The sequence below is a fragment of the Parambassis ranga genome, chromosome 14 (genome assembly GCF_900634625.1).
Source record: "Parambassis ranga chromosome 14, fParRan2.1, whole genome shotgun sequence".
Taxonomy (NCBI): Eukaryota; Metazoa; Chordata; class Actinopteri; family Ambassidae; genus Parambassis; species Parambassis ranga.
This window is the reverse complement of record NC_041034.1, coordinates 13,923,209-13,947,765: the sequence shown is the minus strand read 5'-3', so window position 1 is coordinate 13,947,765 and position 24,557 is coordinate 13,923,209. Positions and strand designations below refer to the sequence as shown.

The window sequence follows — 24,557 nt, the reverse complement described above, 5'->3', positions numbered from 1 at the left end:
TGATCACTGCTGGATGACAGCTGGCCTGGGTTGAGGAGTTAAGGTGCTTTTCATTTTAGTGCAGCACTTATTTTTAATAAAAGAGTGTCTGTTAGGACCATCACTAAACTGCTGCAGTTACTGTTAATGACCTCCAGATGTCATCCTGACTGAAGACCTGAAGCAGAGGACAGCTTCACACACACACACACACACACACAGTACAGCAGTGAATAATTCAATCTCATACTTAAACATGCCTACATCATATGTGACACAAGCAGAGTTTCAAATACTTAAACATGCCTACATCAAAGTTTCAAGCAGAGTTTATTAAAATAAATCAACAAAACACTGTCACCACTATGCTGCATGTCTTGTGACATGTGACACCACTCCAGGCCAGGCCATAGTAGTCCACCCTCTCTTCCTCACTCTGTCTCAAACCTACATACTCACACTGCCTGAAGAGTGCAGGTGCACAAAGTGGAAGACATACTGCTGTCTAATATTCTTGTTTGTATTTCTATAATATTCTTGTGACTACTCAGTACACTATTATCTGCTGACACCTCGACTCCATCATAAAAACACATGCAGCTGTAAAGTTTATGGAGTGGAACTGAAAAACAGTTACAATACAGGAGAGCCACGAGACGTCAGACCTGCTGTTTAAATAATGAAGACAACTGTTTTGTCTTGTTAGAAATAGACAGTCTGGTTGTTCTGTCACTTTTGAAGTGTGGTTTAAAGCTAAGCTCAAATATCTGTTGGTGCCAAGCACCGCTGGTTAAATCAGTGGTTAAATGTTAGGCGTAAAGGTTGAGATGGAAAACCTAGATGAGACTGATTATTATGTTAATAATCTTTTGTCCTCTTATCATTAGATTTTGTGAGTCATTCTTTGTTTTAGACCTTTATGTTTTACTCCACATTGCGTCAAAAACATCCTCCACTTCCTCTGCGAGACACAGCACAATGAGGACAAGAGGACAGGCCGCCGTCCTCCACACAGATTCTTCGGCAGGGCAGAAATGACAACGTTTGATCTGAATTCTGAAGCTGATTGTGTGGTCACTGTAAATGGGGCTATTGTATGCAAATTCTGTGCACAGAAGCATATGACCTCCCCAGTGCAGGGCAGTGGCTAGTGTGAGAGAAATCATTAGCAATGCAAAGTCATGGTGCTCTGATACTCTTGTTCACAGACTGAACAAGAAAAAAAAAATCTGCAGATGTCACCGTAAATGTTACTGGATGTATTTTATTCCAAGCTGCTGCTGAAGGTAAGTTGATTTAGTTCCCCCCTTGGCCACCAGGCAGTGGAAATGTTGTATAGATTGTATTCAGCAGGTTTCTAGGTAGTTTCTGCTCTACTGTTCACTAACTCGACACTTATTATTTTAGGAATTAGACACAAAAAGATGAAAAGTTCTTTTTCAAATGTGAAATGTCATCCAAAAATGTGTTTATGTGCAGTCCTTCTTAGTGACTATATGCAGCCACACAGCTAGTTTAGTTATTTAATGTACTTTAAGAAGCAGTTGATGATAATGATAATGATTTGCTATTAAAAACCGTGTTGGGGCACAAACCATAGTGGAAAGTATTACAGACACCGTTACGCCCGGTGCAGATGCCCACTTTGCATGCTACACCATGGCTACTGGTGAAAGCATGTCACATGACACATGGTGCCAGTCCTCACTCTTAAGTGGCCTGCCAGCTGCAGAGGGAGGCAGAGAGGCTTTCTTCTTCTCTGGAGTCACATCCATGCCAAAGCAGCGGCTCAACATTGTCCTCTACACTGCCTCCTATGCCTCTTACACCTCCAGCTGAGCCCGGTAACAACATTGATCCTACATTGACTGGAAATGCAAACATGGTGGTAGTCACAGAACAGTCAGTAGTGTTTTGCACAGAGAAGATGTTTACTGATTTTGTAAGATGAAAAACTAGAAAATTTTTTTACTATTGTTGGACCTTTTGGAGATGCGGTAATTTGTAGATTAACAATCTACTACTATTTTTATATTTTAACCCATAATCCGGATTATTCTTCTGACTAAATGAACAGCAGCGGGTTTGGAGCAGAACCCGCAACTCCTAATGGTTCCTATCTCCTATAGTCTCAGTCCTATCTGTGGGGATGCAAGTATTATAACCAATATTTTCCATTAATCTGTCTATTTGCTATTTTTTTATGTCTGACTTTTGTAAACTATCAGCCATTATATCCATTAAATTTAAAATGTATACATATATAATATATATATTAAATTTCCTTATCATATAATAATCTGATCACTATTTCAGGCTGCTCCTAAATTTGCTGTGTCTACAGACAGGTTTGGGTTTACTATATCTACTAAATGTGCACTATTATGGAGCGGCCACTTTGAGTTAACTCTTTTTTTTTTAAATCATCACAGTGACTGTCACTATAATCCTTATAACCTTCATGTGAATTTTGCTTAAAAAAATTATTTCATCATTAATAGCTTTGACTGAATTTAATTCAGAATGAGTAAAACATGCTGTTTGTGCCTCTTACAGTGCTGTATGGCTTGGTAACTGTGAAAAATAATGATATAACAGTTACATAAGTTTGTTTTTTAATTGTTTTATTTATTTTTGTATTTTTGTGGTGGAAATATGAAGTAACTTTGTAGTGTACTTTAATACTGATGAGTTCCTGCAGTGGTTTGTTCTGTGTGTGCTGGTGAAACCTTTCCACATGTTGATGCTTTTTCACATGTGCTTCTTGCTTCAGACCCGGAACCAAAGATGAACTGGGCCTCCTTTTATGCTGTCATCAGCGGTGTGAACCGACACTCCACTGGCATCGGTCGCATCTGGCTCTCCGTCCTGTTCATTTTCCGCATCCTGGTCCTGGTGGTCGCAGCTGAGAGTGTGTGGGGTGACGAGAAGTCTGGCTTCACTTGCAACACCCAGCAGCCAGGCTGCAACAGCGTCTGCTATGACCACTTCTTCCCCATCTCTCACATCCGTCTCTGGGCGCTCCAGCTCATCTTGGTCTCCACTCCCGCCCTCCTTGTAGCCATGCACGTGGCCCACCGCCGTCATGTGGACAAGAGGCTCTACAAACTGTCCGGACGGGCCAATCCAAAAGACCTGGAGCAGATCAAGACCCAGAAGATGAAAATCACAGGCGCCCTGTGGTGGACGTATGTCATCAGCCTGTTGTTCCGCATTATCTTTGAGGTCACCTTCATGTATGTGTTTTACATGATCTACCCCGGTTACAAGATGATCCGGCTGGTGAAGTGTGACTCGTACCCCTGTCCCAACACTGTGGACTGCTTTGTGTCGAGGCCCACAGAGAAGACTGTCTTCACCGTGTTCATGCTGGCCGCGTCAGGCGTGTGTATCCTGCTCAACATTGCAGAGGTGGTTTTCTTGGTGGGGAAGGCCTGCAGTAAACATTTGCACAATGCTGGAGACTCATCTGTGGGAGCATGGATCCAGCAAAAACTCTGCTTGTACTAACCAATCAGGTAACATCTGAATTAACTTGTGAGTAATAAGCTGTAGTGTATATGACAACACGCTGATAATTCATCCAGTGGTTTATAATGTCAGTGATAAAACGCATCCAGTTCAGTTTTGCACCAGCAGTTCATGTTTCAGAACCAAAACACTCTGTAACCTGCTGATGTAATAACATGATGTTTGTGCAGGTAACATTTCACAAGACAACAATCCCTCTGACCAAATTACAGCTTTGTTCTAACTTTAGATCTTGAAATGAAAATGTTAAATTATGATATGTATGGGCCGCCATTTACTATTTGGGTGCTGTAGTTTAACAGCATCTGGATCCTTGGGGCCCGTGTACTACACTGTTGAATGTTGCCTCCTGTAGCAATGCCAAACCTGGGCCTTACTCAAAGATCATCATGAAATGGTGGAGTCAGTGAATGAGCTGTCAAAGATGACAGCAGGTAGAACACAGACCTCTTAAGTGAAATTTCCTACTTAGGAGTCATTGCTTAATGGTTCTTCAGTTGTTCCAGAGGTCACTGTGTGCCACTACCCTCAAGAGGCTGCCTGTCGACAAATTTTTATCCACATGACATCTGACTCAACACTGCAATTACATGGGTCCTCAGCAATACACACATAAAATGTGAAGTAAATCGGAAACACTTTGTTGTTAAAGGGAGGTGAACAGACATAGTCATACACACCTACAGAGATTCCTTCCTTAATATGATCACAGCTGTTACTGGAAACATGTAACTAATACATGATAAACACGTCGTATGTCAAATATAACAGTATTTGCCTTTCAGAACAAAGAAACACTTGAAAGTTTTTTCTTATGTTTACTGAAAGCTAAACGTTCCTATTTAAATGCATTGATTTTGACGCTGGAGGTTTATATATTCTGCACTTGCAACAATAAAATCAGTTGAAGTAATTGTGTATTTTTTTTCTGGCTTACCAAACCTGACTGATGGTATCTGTTTCAACATGATAAATTATTTTATTTTATTTTTTTAACTGACCAGAGAACAGCCGTCATCTGTAAAAAATAAAGCAAGCTGTGCTCACAGCGGTGCCTCTGTGATTCTTCTCAGCTGTCAGCAGTGTGACTGAGAAGAAAACAAAAAGGCCTGAATGAAACTTCATCACACACTTAGCGGCACCGTCGCCATCTTTAGCCCTGAGGTCCCCAGATCCTGCGATTCCACCTGTGAGGATACATCTCAGGCTGATTAAATTCTCCTCATGAAGGTCAGAGTGCAGAGTTTTGGGGTTATCAATAGCGTCACTATGTAAGGGGGGGGGTCAGCTTGTGGGTGACAATGGCTGACCCTACGGACAGCTGAACTTGCCATGACCGAGGAATGAGTGCAGTTTTCTTTTTATGGAACACGTCAACACACACACATCTATAGAGGTCAGATTGATGAGAAGCATATTGGCAGCACAAGACTAAAAACCCTCCTATTATTGTAATATGGGATTAGGATCAGTGTGTGACAAAAGTTCAGGTGAGTTCTGGGTCATTCGTGCACTGCAATCAGAAGGAAGAAGATATTAATATTGTGTTACGGTATTAATATGAAAGTATGACAGTAAAATTAACATATTAAAAATGGAAGATTAAGTTAATTCATTTGTATTTACATTTGGAACAATGCAACATATTTAAAAGTGTATTTAAGTAAATATATTTAGTTATGCCTTGTTATGTGGTCTTCATCAGAAAATAAAGGATTAAAATGTTTGTGCATCTTTCTCTGTAGCTCCATGTATTACACTTGTCTCTTATCCACAGGGTGCACTGAGGGATGGCTCTATGCTCTGTGTAGCTCCTCCACACAGTCAAGGGTCAGACCACTATAAGTGTGACAACAAAGCCACTCCCTTTACCGTGGATTATATTTAGAGCACTCAGACATGTAAACTCTAACCCGCATCCTCACTGGGCTCCTCAGCTGCCACTCACCCAGAGAGAAACACCTCATAAGAGAGAGCGGTTTTAGACTTTCTTCCTTACTGACGGGGATTTTTTTCATCTGAGCTTGTTGAGGTTAGAAGCTGTGGTGGCTTGTTGAACACTGAGCAGACTGATATAAGGTCAGAGCTGGAGGTAGCCTTCAGTGAAAAGTATCTGAGAAGTTTGTCTTTGTTCTGCAGTTCCCTCAGTGGTTCAGGAGAGCATGGCCTCTCTGTGAAGCAGCTCAGTCACTCTGAAGGAAATGATCATCATCAGGTAGGTCTTTCTTAATGAGGACACCCCGGATGTCTTAGTCAATAATTAGAAAACTGTACCACAGCTAAAAATGCTAATATGTCGCTACAGTAGCATTCAGAAATGAATGAAACTCAGTGATTTAAGCAGGTGCTCTACTTCTGATCACCTGTTTTTAAAGGACAAGTCCAACTATTTTTACTTTTTTGCTGGGCTAGACCCTGAAATATAAACTAGAAACCTAATTCTGGAGTCGGGGAGTACAACTGTTGGGTACTATGTCACAAGATCTAAGCTGAGGCCGAATGTCTCACCCAGTCTGCTGCAGGGCTTTTTTTTCCACACACAGTCAGCTGCGTCCTGGTCTGTTTTATCAGCATGTAGTGAATAGGACTAACACAAACAGTGGATTCAGAACGGGTCGATGCTGCCTTTGGCCAGTCCCCTAGAGGGGTGATAAATACAGTAGTCTTTGGTTGAGGTGTATCTGCAAACTGTATCAATATTGCAGGAAAGAAATGTTCTAAGCTTATAAACTTTTGACTCTACTTGTTTATTATGCTGCATGTGAATGAAAAGATACTCTGGTAATAAGTTCAGATAAAGTTTGTATTAGTTTGTTTTAGTTCTTTAAAAACTGTTAGAAAATTAGAGCCAAAGAGTAGTGAAATCTAAAAATGCTCCCTCTCTTTACAGGCTCTTCTTGTCTTGACAATTAAGCTGAGGGTATAATTCTGAGCCAGTATGGCTGACTGGAACTTGTTAGGGAAGCTCCTGGAAAGTGCCCAGCAACACTCCACCGTCGTGGGTAAAGTCTGGCTGACAGTGCTGTTCATCTTTCGCATCCTGGTGCTGGGAGCCGCCGCTGAGAAGGTGTGGGGAGACGAGCTGTCCGGCTTCACGTGTGACACCAAGCAGCCCGGTTGTCAGAACGTCTGCTACGACAAGACCTTCCCCATTTCTCACATCCGCTTCTGGGTGATGCAGATTATCTTTGTCTCCACGCCCACGCTTATTTATCTGGGCCACATCCTCCATCTGGTCCGCATGGAGGAAAAGGAGAAGCAGAAAGAAAAGGACAAGGCCTTGCAGAATGAAAAGCAGCAGCAGCAGCTACTCGTTAAGCCCAAGAAGGGCCCAGTTAAGGACGACCAGGGTCATGTGCGTTTGCAAGGTGCACTGCTGCGAACCTACGTCTTTAACATTATATTCAAGACCCTGTTTGAAGTGGGTTTTATTGTGGCTCAATACTTTCTGTATGGTTTTGATCTCAAGCCAATGTATACCTGCGATCGCTGGCCTTGCCCCAATGTGGTGAACTGCTACATCTCCCGACCCACTGAGAAGACAGTCTTCATCCTGTTCATGCTGGCTGTGGCCTGCATCTCATTGCTGCTAAACCTGGTGGAAATGTATCATCTAGGGTTCACAAAATGCCACCAGGGTCTTCGTTACAGGCGATCACGGGCCATAAACGAGGCTCCCAAAGCCCTGAGTGAGGTGGTCATGCCTTATGTACCAAACTACAACTACTTTCCTGGTCATCCTGCAGTGCCTGAACATTTTCCCTCAGACTCAAAGTATAGCATGCCAGAGCCCAACTCGGCCTACAGCCCCTACAACAGCAAAGCGGTTTACAAGCAGAACAGAGACAATATGGCTGTGGAGAGAAAAGGTAAAGTAGAGGGAGATGATCTGAAGGAGAGGAGTCCTGTGTTTGAGTTGCCTGTTGAAAATCAGCGCAGGAACAGTCAGTCAAGTAAACACAGCAACAACAAGAGCAGACTGGATGACCTGAAGATCTGAGGACCTTCTGAATTTTACTCTAAACACTCAGGAACGAGAGGAGAAGCCACTATGAGTCTGGAAGACATTAGAGACAAAACTGTTGAGCAAACTAAACAAAACCTGTAACTGTGATCAAAGAGCAAGTCACAATTTAAGTTGTGAGAAATGCACCAATATGTCAAAGTCTGCCTAATCCCAGAATAAGCAAAATAGCTGCTTTCTCTCTCACTACGTTCGCATTATGCAAAGGAAGCTCCACATCTCACTGTTGCTACAGTTTTGCTCAATAATCTTGTCATTAAGAACTTCCAACCTCACCTCGGACTCCTTTGTTTACAAGAATTTTACTTAAATTAAAACTGTGACAACAAATGCACAAAATTGTACATTACACAGTTTATTACTATGTTATTGGAAAACATGTCCACACAGTCATTTATGGTGTATATGTACATTTATGCTGTGATGTATTGAATTCTGATTAAACGGACTTGTGCAAAGAATTTTTTTGTTGTTTTTAATCTTGTCTTGTTTGTTTCACACATTTCACATAAGATTTTTTTTTATTTCTGGCTGCTAAAAATGTCACATAAATGCACTGAATGTATTCTTTCTGTGCTCATGCAGCATCACATGTTAAGAAATAAGCAGCCACGAAGATGCATTATTCATCCCACCGCTCAGCAAATGTCACAGTTCCAGAGCCAAACTACATAAGCTTCTTATGAGATGACTGATGTTCCAGCCAAATTTCAATTTCAATTTAAAATGTAAATTTCTCATGTCTGGAAGCTATATGTTATACAGTTTGTTTTGCTCTGTAACAGCATCAGGGAAGTTTACAGTTTTTACTTTGCTTCCCAGGTCAGTTCTAATCTTAAAATCTGACACAAATCAAATTACAGAGTGCAGCCGCCTGTAGGAAAAAAACAAAGAAGTATCATTTTTTACTATTATATTGCTATTATAGTTTGGACTTTACCAGCTGCAACAAACACACACACAGTTTAAGTTTGGTGTGGATGGACCCATTTCTTTAACACATGCCATCATACACTGGTGAGAGCTGTGCTTCAAAGGCTTCCTCTCTGATGGCTATAAATAGCTCTCATGCACACTTGGAAGAGCATTGTGGGTAAAATAGGAGGGTTGGGGGACCAAAAGTTTCTTCTCTGTGACGCTCACAAGCTGTTTACAGTAGTTTAGCTGATATGAAGACAGAGGGTCTTTCATAAATCATGAGGCAGCACTAATATTAGGGAAATGATGTTAAAAGAACCAGACACTGATGGGACAGATAGTGTATTATCTCTTGTTTGCCCCACAGTCACTTGTGTCACAGTCATGGCTGTGCAAACATCTGTGGATTATCAGATTTAAATCCAATTTTTAATGTTATGTCTTGATATTTTAGGAATTAAGAATTAAAGTGAGAATGCTTACATTTCATAATCCCCATATAATCTGATCACTGAAATTGGGAGGTCTGGTTAGCACTGCCTTCCATTAATTTTGTAAACTAACATCCAAACCCTCAACTCTTCAAAGCTGATCTCTCCTGACAGAACAAGGCTGAAGAGTGAACAGGTGATGGGGGGTTAAGAGTGTGAACTCTAGGCTACAACCAGATGCAACCGAATCTCTGAGCCAGAATAGTATGAGGGATACGCAGAGACCGTTCGTCACCGTGTCACACTGCTGCTCATAAATCAGGCAGACAGAGTGCACGCTTTTAGGATGAGTCAAAGAGGGGCTGTATTACTGTTAGTGATGAATTGTGTCAGTTCATAAACAGGCTATATTCGTTGGTCTTGCTGTTGTGTTGTCAAGTGTCCATCCCTAACCCACTGGTCAAAATTTGACCCACTATTGGAGAAAACATTGGACCATGCTCTATAGTCTAGCTCAGCACTGTTATACCACAGGAAGTTTATGTATCATTCACTACAACAAAAAATATGAATTACACAGGGAAATTAAGCACTAAAAATAGTCTGCGTTTTCTGCTTTTCTCGCACAAAGCTTTGACTATCATGGACGGCCTTCAGACCGTAATTTAATAAAGCTACCTCTGTCAAAGGATGACTTTCAGCAGCCAGCTGTTCATCTTAGCCAGGTGTAAATGGTCTATTAATGTGGGGCCTCAGCTACAGAAAGAAACAAAACAATATGAAGGCAAACATCTTGAAAGGTCTCATTTTGCACTATTAACAACAACTGCAACATGCAACTGGAAAGTCTGATGGTGCCTTTACTCCTCTGGCACACAAGTTAACATGAAACACAACATGATCAGTGTTCACTAGTGTTCAAACATCACCACAGACTTTACCTTATCCAGACTGAGCTGAATGATTTGGTCACGCTCACAGCCCTCATTAGGTACAGTAAGTTAAGTAGGCATCAGCCAGGGCAGCAATCTCTACAAAAAAAGAGTGAAAACTATCTTTGTTTTGTGTGTAGTAGAAGCACAGCACACCATGTTGATGAAGATTCTCAGTCATCCAGGTCATTTGCACTTTTACCTCACTTTGTTCATCAGTTGTTTATTTAGAATTTATGACTGTAATTTTACTCTGGTATTAATACAGATAATCACACAGAGCCTTAAGGATGGATGCTGCCTGTGAGAGGACTCCTCCGTATGGTCCCTGCTGGTTCTGTAATCACATTTGTATGGTTAAATACAAAAAACACAGAAAACAGAACTCCTGTCACTGCCTTTAGGCACATGTAACATGTGTCCACATTATGTAATGCTGGACCAGACACAGCTGTTTCCACTATTTGCCTAAATACCCCTGTTTTAGGACAATTTGTGTGTGCAGGTATAGTCCAGTAGAATATTCGCACCCTTAGGTTATTTTAACTGTCAGACAGATTAAGCCATTTTTTCTAGAAAAGCATTTTTCTATTTTATTTTTTTTTAATTAATTTAATTTTATTCTTTTTTTTATAGAATTTCCTATACAAACATTATTTTCTTCACTAAGGTCTTGATGCTGGAATAGTATGATTTTCAAAGACCAACCACTAGGTAGAGGTATTTGCAATGACTGAATCCAAATGACAAGAGGCATTTTTTGAATGAAAGTCAATAGGAGCCAGAGGCTTTTTGGAGCCAGCCCCTGCTGGCCAGTGGCAACATTGCACTTTAAGCCACTGCATTAGCCTGATTTCTCAGCCCAGGTGGGTGCTGCTTGCAGAAAACATGATGATTTGTGTTCCTCTTTCTGCAGGACATTAACACCTGGCCTGCAGTTACACTGTAAGTGTTTTACATCTGTCTGCATGCTCTACATTTTATTTGGATGGAACTTTAAATTTCTTGTTCTGAAATTACAGCTGTCACCTTCTATATGCATTACATCATAACCCAATGCGAGTGTACTTCTCTCTTTACTGTAGGTCAGTACATCTTATGAGGTGGGGAAAGACTTCTGTGGGGTCTAAATCTGGAAGGAAGCATGCCAGGAACTGTAGATATTTATTGTTTGTTATGTGTCAGCTGTTGTGAAGGAGTGATGAATTTCCAGACCTGTAGGTGGAGTTTGAAGCCCAGCCAACACCGAGACAAAAAAAGATACACGCATATAAATCCAACACATCCTCACAGCTGTATAAAGGCTCTAATAAAAGACTTAAATAAGAAAGACCTAAATCTTAACATTCATAGAAGCATCACTCTTTATTCTGGTACAATTTTATGGAAATAAAAATAAATCCTAATTAAGCATGTAAACAGAGATATCTCACACATTCTGCAAAACAATCAAATAATACAGACAGAAAATTTCATTAACTATAAACATATGCAGCAGCTGGACACCATACTGTGTACACCTCATGCTTAATGAACTGACTGCTTCCTGCGATTTTCCTTCCTCTGTTCCCACAAACTCACCTTCTTTAATCTGTGGACTCCCCACCCAGAGGAAACCACACAATCTGCTACTTCTAGAAGCTGCTCAGCATGAAAATATTCCATCCTTACCACCATCTCCTGCAGAGATCAACAAATGAATTTTTGAAAGCAAACTTGATGTTTTCATATGATCTTGAAGATACAATCAAATAATCAAGCAAGCATGCAAATCATAACCCACAAAACTCCCTTCCATAAGGGGTTAAAACTTAAACTTTATATTGGAAATTGGAATCTGGAAGTGTGAAGATGTCATGAATGCAGTATGAATCTGCAAATGTACACTATGGTCAGAGGTGACTGTCTTCATTGATGAAAACATGAAGGTATATATTGGAGGCATGCTGCCCAGCTCATCATGGCTTTTAGCAGTCATTGGTCAATTTCAGTGGCAATCCCAAAGACTGTACATTTTATTTACAGCTTATTATCACAGGTGCCACTGAGGAGGATCAAATACAAACCTTTGAGATTGTCACTTAAGATGAATATGGTATATTGATATATTTCTCTCACAATAATCATGTAAATAGTGAGAATGTTTAAGTTCCAATGAGAAATGGCTGTTTTCAATGAATCTGTACTACTTATTTTCACAATATATGTGAAGAAATTAGTACTTAATAAAGAAAATAAATCTTTCCACGCTAATGGCAAAATGACAAAAAAAGACTGCAAACAGAATCACATTTGCATTTAAGAAGAATCTAAAATGTGTCTTTCGAACACATATAGAGCTTTATAAATTTATGATTTTGGCCCGGAGACAAAATAAAAAAAAAAGCTGCAGCTAAAACGGTCCTGACCTTTCAGAATCCAACGCCTTTTGAGATCTGGCTGAGATACAGGCACGACTACAGCAAAAACTGTGCAAATAATTCAGTGAGGCAGAAGCAAGACACAAAGAAGCACAAAGAAAAGACAATAAAGAAAAAAAGAATGTAAAAATATGTTAAATTATTGTTATTTTTAAAGCAAACAGCGATAGCTGCGTGTCAAAGGCTGGCATAATGTGGCACATCCTGTAACTATGCTACACATGCTCTATATTTCAATATTACAGATAAGATGTACTCTATGTATAACTTATGCTTATATGTCTCGGGTTGAAAAATATCCCTTTACACCTTTTTTTCCATTTTTTTTTTTACACAAATGTCACCCTGAGATTTGATAAAACCAAATGTTCTTCAAAAAATGTCCACAACATTCCACTAGCTCATATATTACATTTTCAAAACAAGCTCCATAAATACGATACTCATACATCTAATGAGCTTACCTTTACCTATAAAATGTTGCACTTATACCAGAGCAGAACATCCTACATATATGGACGTAAGCAATACAGACAGATTCAGAGTGGAGGGTGCAGGTGTTTCACCTGCAGCAGCAGTGCAGACTTTTACCTTTTACATATCACATGTTTCAAGTATGACACACAAGAAATCATGCTGCAATGTGATGGTCATCATGTGTGCTGCTGTTTACAGGACATATATGCGTTATTGCAAATGTACTGTGTATAACTGCAATATGCTCCCAATAAAATGCATCTGACATCTTTATTCAGAGAAACTCTGAAATCAATTTATGGCTTCCAGGTGGACAACACCACGACCTGTCCTGAACTCGCTGTACTACTGTTTGCTTCGTGCCTGTATTAACTGAAAAGCTGGTGTGTCTCACAGTAAGTTGATGTTCAAAGGACTACACGCACTGTTAGACACTTAAGTCACAGGACATACAAGCATGTACAGTAAGTTACACTTCAAAGCAGTGACTAATTATCTGCAAGAGAATATACATCAATATATTCAGGTGGTGAAACCTCTCAGTCACCCTGTCTAAAATAATAAATCGCTTACAGTATTATTGAGCGTAGCAGGATCATGTATCTGGATGCAGAGAAGTGTGGTGAATGTGCCTAACTATAAAACTATGTTTTAAACTTACCGGTAACTGTAATCTGAGTAACCTGCAGCTACATGAAAGAAGTAATTTCATTAATGCATAATCAGATTAGAGGAATGGTTTTACCAATGTGTCAGCAACAAGACTGAACATGAAAATGCACTGAAGGTGTTGGTCTGTTAGTGTTTACAGTGTCTTAAGGATGCTGCATGTCATGTTTCTTTAGCCATCGCTGCTTACCGTCATCCATCTGCCTCTTCGTTATTTTTGAGGCAGCAGTAATCTTAGTGTCTCCTTCATCTTGTCCAAGTGGAGAAAAGAAAATGCATGGGGACCTTTAGGTTTCATATATCCTTCTACTTATTTGCCTTCAGTTTCAGCTGGGCAACCTTAGCTTGTCCCACTTTGGTCTGAATATCGACCGGCCTGTCAAAGAAGTGGACTATGGTCGGCTCATTTAGCAGAGATGCGAGGACCTGCTCAAAGGAAAACGACCACTCGGTCTCTGCCAGGTCAGGACCTGCATCCTGACTGTTGTGGGAGCAGGAGGTGTCAGAGCTCTCTGGGGTGGTGGAGGCCTCATTGGTTGAAGACTCCTCCGCAGCAGTGTTGTTGCCAGGCTTTTTTGATTCAGGTGGGCTGCTTGGCTCCTGCAGCCTCCGTCCCACCTCTTCCATCCTCAAGAGGAGGCTGGTCACGTGGGCCACAGCTCGGTACAGGGACTCCTCCTCAGGATCGGCGTGAAAAATGTTGTAGAGGGTCTTGGAGAACTGAATGAACTGAGTCTGTGGTGAAAGGAAAAACATGTCTAGCACTTGTCCAATTATATTTTACTGTGAAAATGTGAAGCTAGTTTTAACAACCTGATTGATTCTGGGCAGGTCCTTAATGGTTTCCTCTTTTTTCAGTATTTCATTTTGCCATTGTTTTAGGTAGGCCTGCAGGTCAACCTTTCCTCTACCTGTCAATTTCACAGAGACATTTAGAGCAATTCAGCTGGTTTACAGTGGGTTCTGTAAATTTATCAGCAATATTACCTCTTTCAGGGCTTTTCCTGATCACACCATCTTCTGGAAGGTCAAATGCTGAAATATACAAGTGACATGTAAACAGACAGCAGAAAGAAATACTTCCAGGCAAGTTTCAAAACAGTATTTCAGTAGAAAGAGCAAAAAGTTTAAAGTTTTAAAGGAAGAGAAAGATAAGAGGCTAACCAGCAAGTCTACTCAAGTGAGAGGAGTCTTCAGTCACTGGGATAAAGTGCTGGATTCTGTGTTCCTTTAAGTGCAAAGGACTACCTGTGAAAGCTAAAAGATACTGTCTGTAAGTGGAATGAAAGGAAGGAATAGACAGAGGTGACAGAAGATCCACACAACAACAAGGCTTACACAACAGATTTGTACAATGTACTCAGAAAAGTGTGTAGGCTGAAGCCACAGCGTGTACAACATGTAACATGTACTTATGTGTATAACATGTAAAATCTTTGCAAAATAAATCAAAAAATAAAACATGTATTTTTTTTGTCAGATGATTTCTGTGATTTCAGATGCACTTTACTGCAACGCTGGCCGCATATGGGTGCATGCATGCATGCTGATTTATATGCCTGGATTAAACAATTACCCTAACAAGCCAGAAGTGACATCATGCCTGATCGCTTTTCACTGCATTAGTCATATAGCCTGATTATTGCCCTGTATATGATTCTTCTCCTGTAACTGCAATATATGAAATGCTCACCCTTGTCTACAGCTTAACTAACAGTCAGAAACATTTACATTAGTCACATGGTCCAGTGTAATGTAAAAGGCTATTTGCCATGTAGATGTAAGATGATGTAACAGAGGAGTCACAGTTCTGAGTGAAGCTGAGTGAATACAGCTGCTCCACTGTACGTTTTTGGCTGACAAACCTGCAAACTCTAAACAGGACATGCCTTCATTTGACTGCTCAATGGAGTGTTTGGCCCAGTTCCAGTGCTTTTCATTTAAAAAGACAAAAACAAAACAGTACATGAAGCCAGGGTATGTGGATTTGAATCGAGCCTACACTATCTTGTTTGGACACCAACACCAGGATGTGACCTGTCCTTAGTGCTGAAGCGATGTGCGCTCTCTGTGAGACATCAGATAGGCTTTAGCTGCCTGATGCTCACTGGCCTGACACATCACAAACTGTGACTCAGTGCTTGTCTGCTGCAAAGCTGTCAGTTGTAATTTGAGCAGTTCTATCTCAGCACAGTTCCTTTTTTTTGGAGAAACTAGCCCACTCTGAAATGCCCTCATAGCTCTTTACACCCATCGTTGCCATGGCAAGTCCTTTTCACCCGGCTCAGGCTATTCTTAACCTGCCTTTAAGCAGGCAGCGCCACATCATGCAAATAAGAGGCATGCACATTCAAGGACAGTTTTTTTCCCCAAGGCAATGTGCTCACTCAACAAATGCTGAGTTATGGACTGTATTATTAAAATGACAACTCATATATTTTTAGGCCCTGTAGACCACAGGCTGATGTAACACTATCTGACCTTGTGTTTTACTGGCTTCTGTGTGCCTGTTGCTGTAGCGTCACTGCTGTAATGTGACTATGTTGGACATAATTTAGAATGCAATTGCTGTACTTGATCTTTGAACCTGAAGTGTGTCATCGCTGTACAGTGAGAAAGAAATGGGTCAGAGGTTGAAAACATTATTGTGTAGTTTACCCCAGACAGATACCACAGAGACAACATAATGGCTTGGGGTTTAAAGTGAGCATGTGAGAAATGTAAATAATGTATGTATCAAATCCATCACTAACCTGGTGGCAGGTGCAGCTTAAAGAGAAACTTCAGCTTATTTGTGAAAGATCCACCGTATAAAGTATCTGTGGGACAAACAAACAATGTGTAGTTACAGCAGAGACTCTGAGGTTGAAAGCTGCATTAGTTGAGTGCAGAGAATGGAGGAACTTACCAAGGGCACAGCAGAATTCTTTAAAGTTGATGAGGCCATCCTGGTTCTCATCAATCAGGCGGAAGACCCAGAGGGAGAGGGTGCTCTTGGTAGTACAAAAAGCCCAGGGCTCCAGCAGGGAGAAGAGCATCGTGAACTGCTGGAAACCCAACTGGTACTGCTCCAAGTAGGCCAGACTGGGGTCATGATGCAGCAGAGCTGGACTTTTCATTGTCCAGTAGCAGCTGAGGAAATGCTGCCTCTGTAACACAAAAGGACCCGTCTGTGTCTGCTATTCTACATTAACTGGCCACTGTGCAGATGCAATATAGTTTGGACTCACTTTGAACAAATTATAAAGATCATCAAGCTGTGAGACATTAAACTTGACTTCTTGGGACACCACTCGGATCTGAAAGAAGATTTTAAATCAATCCTCAATGCGACAGTAATGATACTGTAATACTCTCTACTGCAAATTAACTTACAACGTTTTGTTTGGTTGTATCCTCCAGTGTCTGGATCACATACAGTTTGTTTCTTTTCCTCGAACTTTCCACTTCCTCTGAACTGATGTTTCCATATTTCTGTCAAGAGAAACAAACAAGTTAAATCAACCACAACACTGACATCTCTGACTAAAACAGACAGGCGAAGCTCTTGTAATACCTCATAGGCCTCTCGGATCAGTTCACTGATATCTACACTGATGTGAGATGCTTTATCATTATTGCCCACTGAAGCTTGCTGCACTGTTGGAGGCAATGGGCTGTCTTTGTTTGTCACACTATCAAAGAACCTGCAATAACCCCATTAGAAAAACAGAGAACAACAGCAATTTACAGACTGATATTGTTCAAAATATGTCAGTCGAGTTTTGTCTATATTCACACACACTTGTTGAGGATGGTGACAGCCTCTGCATCATCATGGCAGCTGATAAGAGCCTCCATGTTGTAGTCCAGCACAGCCAGGCCGAGCTGCAGAATAGCTTTTATGCCATCGTAGAAAAAACAGTCCACCACATTCACAGCGCTCTCTATGGGCAGGACGCTGATGAACAGAGTGAGAAACCAGGATAAGGACACGGACGAGAAGAAGCTCAGGTCTGTCATGTGCTCTACCAGCTGAGGGAGGTGTTCCCTGATCAGGTCCTCAAACACAGCCTGGTCAACTAAAGCACCTGCAAAATATTGGATTAGAAGTGAGACACATTTGCTCTAAAATTACAGGTTAAGTGTTGGAGAGCGGTGTTTCCTATCTCACCAATAATTCGGCGGTTAAAGTAATCTGGCAGCATCCTCTCACAGACGGCTACTAACAGCCAGAAAGCCTCCTCCTCTTTAGCATACAGCAAGAGAACTGAGGTGAGAATGTTCATGGCCTGAAACAAAGAAACAGACAGGATTAGACCCTTTTGTTACAACACCTATTACCTTCAAGTAACACATTATCTTCACTTCAGTTGGCTCACTGTCACTGTCTGTGTCCAGGGGGCACACTGACACAGAGGTGCAGGAGAGACACAGAAGCTGCCTAAACAGAAGTGACAGCAATACATGTCTCAGCATATTTATTTAAGTTCGTTTGGCTTAAAGGATATAAAAAGCAGCAGCACCTGGATTTTATACATATATATATATATATATATACTGGCATCATCATCAGTGAAATGAAACGTACGCAGGCAATTCTGAGGTCAGTGAAAAGGGTCATTATCATGTCCAATTAAGTCTATAAGATCTTCAGGGTGTTTGATAACAGTGCCACTTAGTGGTTCTCTTTCAGTGACAAGCAAGCCTGTAGAAATCTACCTGGCAGTATCCAATTTTAGGGTTCCTGTAGGCATATGCGGTGAGGACTCTGCGCAGAGCTGAGATCCCTGTGTCACTCTGAAAGGCTGGGTGCTCAGGCAGAGAGCGGTGCAAGTCTCTTTCTATCTCATCGGTAGCCAGAGTGCTTGTGCCCAGAGACTGTTCGACCAGCTCAGTGTAATAGCCAGGGTGGGTGGCCATGTCGTTTACAGCTCCTGCAGAGTCACAAACCACAGTCAGTCCAAAAACAGATGCTGCAGTGATTCAAAACCAACCATCTTTTAATTATTTATGCAGACCCAGCACTTGAGAATATGATGCTTTGATTTATGCAAAGCTTCATTGACAAATCTTTTGACACTGTTGATACCAGAAAAAAGCATCCACAGCTCTCCCCTCAGGGCCTCAGGAACACCACGAACAATCAGGTCTCGTGTCTTCCTGTTGAAGAACATGCTCGTTCCACGTCCGTATTCAGAGAAATGAATGTTCCAAGACTGCTCCTTCATCTTCTCTTTAAGCTATTGAATACACAACATAAAACACACATCATAAAAAACACCACCAGACCAGGTTTTATTTCCTAACAAAGGCATGCTTCATTTTTATTTATGTGTTTGGCCTAAACTGAACACACCCACCCTAACACCTACATTTGCAAACAGAAGAGTTTTGTTTTCTTGGAGCACAAATACATCAAGGAAGTTATTTCAGATTTTGTGATTCTTTTGTACAGATTGTTGTTTAAAGCAGACGATGGTGTTTACCATTTTGGGATCAAGGTTTTCAACGTCCTGGGGATGGAAAACAGTCATGAGAGCCTCGGTGCTCACAGCCTTGCTGCTGTCTTTCTGTCCCACCATTAGAGTCACATCGTCTGGATTGTCCTCGAAGTGGTTTATGAGTGACTGACATTCACCTCGAATGGCCTTTAGCACAAAAACCGTTCTCATTTTCAATGTCAGAAACCACTGCAGAATACAGCAGCTAAGAGACGTGCAGGGTGGAATGGTACAAAAAAAAAAGCTGTTTACCTCTGATGAAGCAGAGTGCTGTGGGCTGGCACTAATCCCACACCTGCTACGGATTGTGTTTGCGAGCCGCTGGTAGTCCCGCACTTCAGAGAAACGCATCGCCCTCTTACCACGCACATACACCGTTAAAGCTCTACTGCTGGAATCTGGCTTCTCGACATTAACGACCTGAAAGAAAGCAGAGTCGAGAGACGTATTGAATTTTTGCTGTTCATCAGTAGCATATTAGAAAGTGTGCATTGTAAGAGTTTTGATTGATCTAGTGATAACACTATTTTTTACCTCTCGCATTGGAATGATGACATGGCATTGGCTGCCATCCTGACTAGCAAAACACAGGTAGTTCTCAGACAGACAGATCTTGCCAAGTGTGTTGAAATGGCTGAAGGGCACCCACAGGAAGCTCTCATGCACCTCTAAGAGGTTTTCCTCTTTGGGAAGCCTGAAAAATGTCCGGAATTGCTCGCTTTTTGCATGAGCTTCCAGACCTCTGTACCAAAGTAAAACAAAAAGCAATGCCATTAGGGAATCATCATACGTTTTTTTTTTTCCTTTCAATCAAGGCATATAGGGTGTGATTATAGAAAATTCTCTTTTTTTCCCTCTATCCTTTACTTTATCAATGAGCAATTTATGCTATTGCGGCAATATTATTTGATGATTTTTTTTAGAGTGGTCACAAGTGACACCACATCCTGGTTTTTGTTTGTGTAGGCATCTTGTCTGTTTGTATTTTAGTCGAACCATGGACGCCTACTTGCATGACATTTCAATTTGTTCAAAAAAACCACACCAACAAGTACAATTACATCACCATAAAGTTCATAAAAAACATGTGTTGAAAAGGGATTTTTATAACTTACATGTTTTATGAGAATAAAACCAAATTTTTAGCAGATTAATATTACATTATAATCTAAAATTGGCAAAATTAGCTTTTGTGTGTGATATTTTTTGCACTCCAGGCAGGTTAAAACAAACTGAAATGTTACCTAACTGAGTCATACTTGATGTTTACAATGTTTACTCTGGTTTTTCGAGTTGGCAGCCAGCACTAACAGGATCATGTAAATCTGTGCAGTGCAGCCAGCAGACAGTACCTCTTGGTAATTTGCAGAGGGTCTGAGAGAGCTGGCTCATTTTCAAAAGCCTCTTTATCAAACAGTCGCTTGATGGAGTAGCTAGCCAGCTGCTCCATGATGACAAACGTCTCGTTAAGGTGCAGCAGCATTGAGAAGTAGTGGTCCTCTCCATGAGCTAGGACATGGATGCTCTCAGTCAGAATAACATTAGAGGTTTTTTCCAGCCTCCAGATCTCATCCCAGGAGATGACCAGTTTCACTGCCAAGTAAATTAAATCATTGATGAGAATGAATGATTTAAACAAAAAATTATATTTGTAGCATTATTAAATTGCCTCTTGTGTTTGTGATATGCATTATCTATACCCAAGTCTCCAGTGTGAGGTCAGATGTAATGGCCTTTTCACACTTATGGAAGAGCTATTTCTTATATTTAAAATTACTTTAGCTTTAAAGTCTATCTTACAAGTGGTGGCAAATGTTAAAGCATGTGTTTTGCAAGATGTCACAAAAATGGCTCACCCTCAGCTCCCAGAAGGTATGAATAGAAGCACAGGAAGTTTGTGCTGAGGTAGAGCCAGCCCTGGCAGGGTACTTTGCCTTTCCAGTAGCTGCATGAGTAATACGTGACCAGCTTTTCCTCTGGGGCCAGCTCAAACCACTTCTCAAACCTCAAAAGTGCTTCTCTGAACTTCTCAGGATCATCCTCCAGCACAAGGGATGTCTTCCCTTCCTCAGCGATAAGACCCTAAAACATAACACATGCAGGGTTACTGGAGCAGTACCATCATCTAAGATACTGTAATATAATGTCTTTAAAACTGAAATGAATACCACAGAGATTTCCATTCATTCATTTCAATTCTTACTCTAATCTTGCCCTGTACAAAACTGGTGATGTCTTCGCTGGAATCAAAAACAGAGAGCGTCCTCATGATGTTCTGCTGCAGCCAATCCCAGTGCTGAACAATCTCCTCCTTGGTGACACCTGAGTCAACATGTAAGTGGGATGAAAAGAAAAAGTAACGTTTGTTCTTTATTTTTTTAGCTGCAGGTACTATCAAACCTCTAAACTTTTTTTTACACTTTTTTATTTTATGTGTAATATTTTTTACATAATTCAAACAATTTGGATTAAAAAAATCTTTGATCGTAGTTCTGGCTGTTCTTTCCTGGACCTTAAGACATCAACTGTGTATGTTTTCCATGCATTTTCCTATTAATCATTAGACTGCAAAATACATACCACATGCTATTGACCAGTACACTTGTGAGTCCGGCGTGTGGTGCAAAATGCGGTATGGAGCAACTTTGGATGTGGAGTCCAACACTGTATCCAGAGTTCCAACAAGGAGGCCTGTAACATACAATACATGTATATTTTTAACTGTACTATGACTTGTGACAGAGCTGAATGACAAATATTAGATTTATATACAACCAAACAAGTCTTTAAAACAGGTTCTGACCACCTAAAAAACTGCTTTTTGTGTGTTGACCCATTTGACAGCAATGGAAAAAATAAATAATTTAAACTAAATCAGCTAGCCCTTCAGTCATTCTTTTTATATCCTTGTATAGCAGACAGTGTGTTTAAAGCCATACTGACAGGGGAAATAAATGATCCCTCAGGTCCATGTCAGAACTAAAATTAGCCAAATCTGTTACCTTTACTACTTCTCTCTGACGTGCCCTCCATGAATAATTAACGAGGTCGCAATGATACCACTCTCTCATGCACCGCCATACTACGTGCTGAACATGGATCCACTGTCCACATGTTCTATGAGCTGCCAAGTAGCAAATGAACAAACCAAATATAATGCATGCACATTACACACTAGCTCACACAAACGCATAAATAGATACTTCTGGACTGTTGCTGGAAAGGTTTCAAGCGCAGCATGCTGTGTACCACCACATAGTATTTAACCTCCACTATCATTAATCCAGTGAGACAGGACATGGCTACTTCTGTCTTCTAGAACACCATTCATTATCATTTATTATCTATTAATTACCTTACGACTGTCATGCTCTGGTATGTGGTTAGAAACCCTAATCTGCAGTCACTGGCTGTATTACTGGCACTACATTTATACTGTCACATGACAACAGATTTCAGAGATCTGAAGTAGTTACATGTGATGCAGATTGCATCTAAATGAAAAGCTCACAGAGTGGGTTCAGCTGGAACTAAAGACCGGAGGATGCACTTGATGTTGTATAAATGAAAAGGAGCATGCTGCTTGTGAAAAAATTATGTATGACAGTTCATCTTCTTTCATGTAAAATGCAGCACAACATTCATTTAAGTCTTTATTGAATTACTCAGTTATTTAGCTTACATCTATGACATCATTTTCAAAGTTGAATGAATCCATATATGCAACTTGATTGATATAACAAACAGCAACAAAATGCTAAATGGACTCTCCTTGCTAAAAATATCACTATATCTCTTTTTTAAGCAAAGCCTTAACTTGACATACAGTGTGATGACAACTCAAATAAGCAATAATGTCTGCACAGATTTGCTGATGCATTTACTATCCAGCGAGCAGGCCCTGACATTGCAGTGACTTTACAAATTGAAGAATGTTTTTTATTTATTTTTTTTCTAGCCTCTGGTCTTGAAGTGACTGAGGTGGTGAAAATGGCACTGGTAAAATGAGCATGGCCCTGCAACATATACATTAAATTACCACTGATAAATTGTCCAAGTGAGAGTGAATATCAAACGACAGTATCTAAAAGTTTTTACACAGTCTGTAACACAATGCCAGGAACTGTTTAATCTACAGGAAATGAAGTGAAACTGCATTTGACAGACTTTTTTCATGCTGCCCCCTCCTTGTCAACTCCAATAAACATTACACAATATATTGACCCACACAGACAGCCTCTCTCTGACAGACTGCCTGAAAACCAGCTGTTCACTGCCTAAAAGACTCGTGTAATTTTGACATACCTGTTGCAATGAGGCTATTTTTCCTATAGCTATATAGCAGCACCCACCCCATACATAGCATATAGCTTATTATTAGCTAAGCAAATATATGTTGAGTAGATACCTAAATAACTTATGTATATGCGTGAGGTTGACCAAGCGGCAGCAGCTGTCCTGAACAAGGGGAGAGGCGATAACAAAACCGCTAACATTACCTGTCAGACCGCCACCACCTTCTCCGTACCCTCGTCTCCTTTGCAGTACGAAATACTCATTATCCTTCTCGGTGACCCACAATTTAAACGCGTTTTTCAGCAGAATCTCCTCAGGTTTGAGCCACATGTTTCTATTGTCATGAAGTTATCTAACAAATGCACCTGACATGTTACGGTTATCTGAAACAAGCCCCAACAGCGAGCCCGTGGACATTTGTTTGTGTCCGTATCCCTCCCTTCCCACGTCGACAAGAAATGCTGCCAAAACCGCGAGGCATTCTGGGATTGTAGTTCCTGAGCAAAAGGCGGCCCCACAGCAGGCAGGGGGCGCGTCAATCTTAAAAAGGAAAGCTGCTGAATAATTAATTAATTTTCCCATGATTTCCTGATATTTATTTCATAAGAAAATGTTATGCCTTCAGCTATAACAAAATATCAAATATTTTAATAGATACAAATAAAAACATCAAACAATGGCGAATTAGATTTAAAGGGTGTATTTTAAAACTTTTAAAAGGTACACTAAGAATTTTTAACTTGGCAAACAAATGGTATTTGATTACATCTTTAAAGACACACTAGGATGGGAGTAATGACAGAGGAAGGTATCCCCTAATCACCAGGCCTACATCTCTATAGCTCTGTTCTTTTCTAAATGTCAATGTCAGTCTGTTTGTTCAAGGTACCTAAAATCATTCTGCAAACCACATTAAATGGTGAAACATTCAATAGGTGTGCAAGACACAGAAAGCCTTCTCTTAAAAACCTTACACATGCATTTTTTTGTCTTATTTCCTCCAATAATTTATGTCATTTCATTAAGAAATGTGGACAATAAAACAAGCCTATATAATGATTCATTGATACTTTTGACCGTGGTGAATAAGACCATGCACACAGCATCTAGACTTCGTTAATAGAAGTGAACACCAGGCAGTAAGTTAGGCAAAGGCCAGATTTAGTTTATAAACTGTAATACTGCAGTAGACTTGCAACTGTTGCTCCATTGAAGGAAGTTACAAACAACTCAATCCCCTGCCAGGAAGTTGCAACAGCAGTTTTGGGAACAGGTCAGCAATAATGGCAAATCTCCTTTACCTAATATTGATGGAGTGAGAGGCACAGATTATTGCTAATGTCAAGCATGTGGTTGTGAAATTAACCACTTGACCACTACTGAAGTCAGCCACTGGT

The 24,557-nt window shown here is 40.6% G+C and overlaps 3 protein-coding genes across 7 annotated transcripts; 2 read left to right on the top strand and 1 right to left on the bottom strand.

Moving 5' to 3' along the window:
* The first annotated feature begins 1,143 nt into the window (after window positions 1–1,143).
* Window positions 1,144–4,371, top strand: gjb1a (gap junction protein beta 1a). Of its 3 annotated transcripts, XM_028421353.1 has the most exons (3): window positions 1,737–1,823; window positions 2,296–2,327; window positions 2,753–4,371. In XM_028421353.1, exon 3 carries the CDS (start codon window positions 2,767–2,769, stop codon window positions 3,487–3,489), a length of 723 nt encoding a protein of 240 aa, XP_028277154.1. In that variant the 5' UTR covers window positions 1,737–1,823; window positions 2,296–2,327; window positions 2,753–2,766; the 3' UTR covers window positions 3,490–4,371. The 3 variants fall into 3 exon arrangements, with proteins under 3 accessions (XP_028277153.1, XP_028277155.1, XP_028277154.1); XM_028421352.1 differs by lacking the exons at window positions 1,737–1,823; window positions 2,296–2,327 and adding an exon at window positions 1,144–1,265; XM_028421354.1 differs by lacking the exon at window positions 2,296–2,327 and having other exon boundaries at window positions 1,724–1,823.
* A 1,078-nt stretch (window positions 4,372–5,449) lies between these two features.
* Window positions 5,450–7,850, top strand: gja2 (gap junction protein, alpha 2). The gene is made up of 3 exons (XM_028420853.1): window positions 5,450–5,542; window positions 5,650–5,725; window positions 6,401–7,850. Exon 3 carries the CDS (start codon window positions 6,449–6,451, stop codon window positions 7,508–7,510), a length of 1,062 nt encoding a protein of 353 aa, XP_028276654.1. The 5' UTR covers window positions 5,450–5,542; window positions 5,650–5,725; window positions 6,401–6,448; the 3' UTR covers window positions 7,511–7,850.
* Window positions 7,851–11,495: 3,645 nt separating this feature from the next.
* Window positions 11,496–23,601, bottom strand: tbc1d8b (TBC1 domain family member 8B). 3 transcript variants are annotated; one of them, XM_028420849.1, is made up of 21 exons: window positions 23,364–23,601; window positions 21,445–21,555; window positions 21,068–21,186; window positions 20,721–20,946; window positions 20,217–20,457; window positions 19,399–19,606; window positions 19,117–19,284; window positions 18,850–19,011; window positions 18,453–18,603; window positions 18,083–18,297; window positions 17,535–17,652; window positions 17,166–17,451; window positions 16,938–17,067; window positions 16,757–16,855; window positions 16,612–16,680; window positions 16,290–16,530; window positions 16,135–16,200; window positions 14,546–14,638; window positions 14,369–14,416; window positions 14,195–14,292; window positions 11,496–14,116 (listed from the first exon to the last, which is right to left on the bottom strand). In XM_028420849.1, exons 1-21 carry the CDS (start codon window positions 23,488–23,490, stop codon window positions 13,688–13,690), a joined length of 3,405 nt encoding a protein of 1,134 aa, XP_028276650.1. In that variant the 5' UTR covers window positions 23,491–23,601; the 3' UTR covers window positions 11,496–13,687. The 3 variants fall into 3 exon arrangements, with proteins under 3 accessions (XP_028276650.1, XP_028276651.1, XP_028276652.1); XM_028420850.1 differs by lacking the exon at window positions 14,546–14,638; XM_028420851.1 differs by lacking the exons at window positions 11,496–14,116; window positions 14,195–14,292; window positions 14,369–14,416; ... (3 more) ...; window positions 16,612–16,680; window positions 16,757–16,855 and having other exon boundaries at window positions 17,166–17,321; window positions 17,393–17,451.
* Window positions 23,602–24,557: the final 956 nt, after the last annotated feature.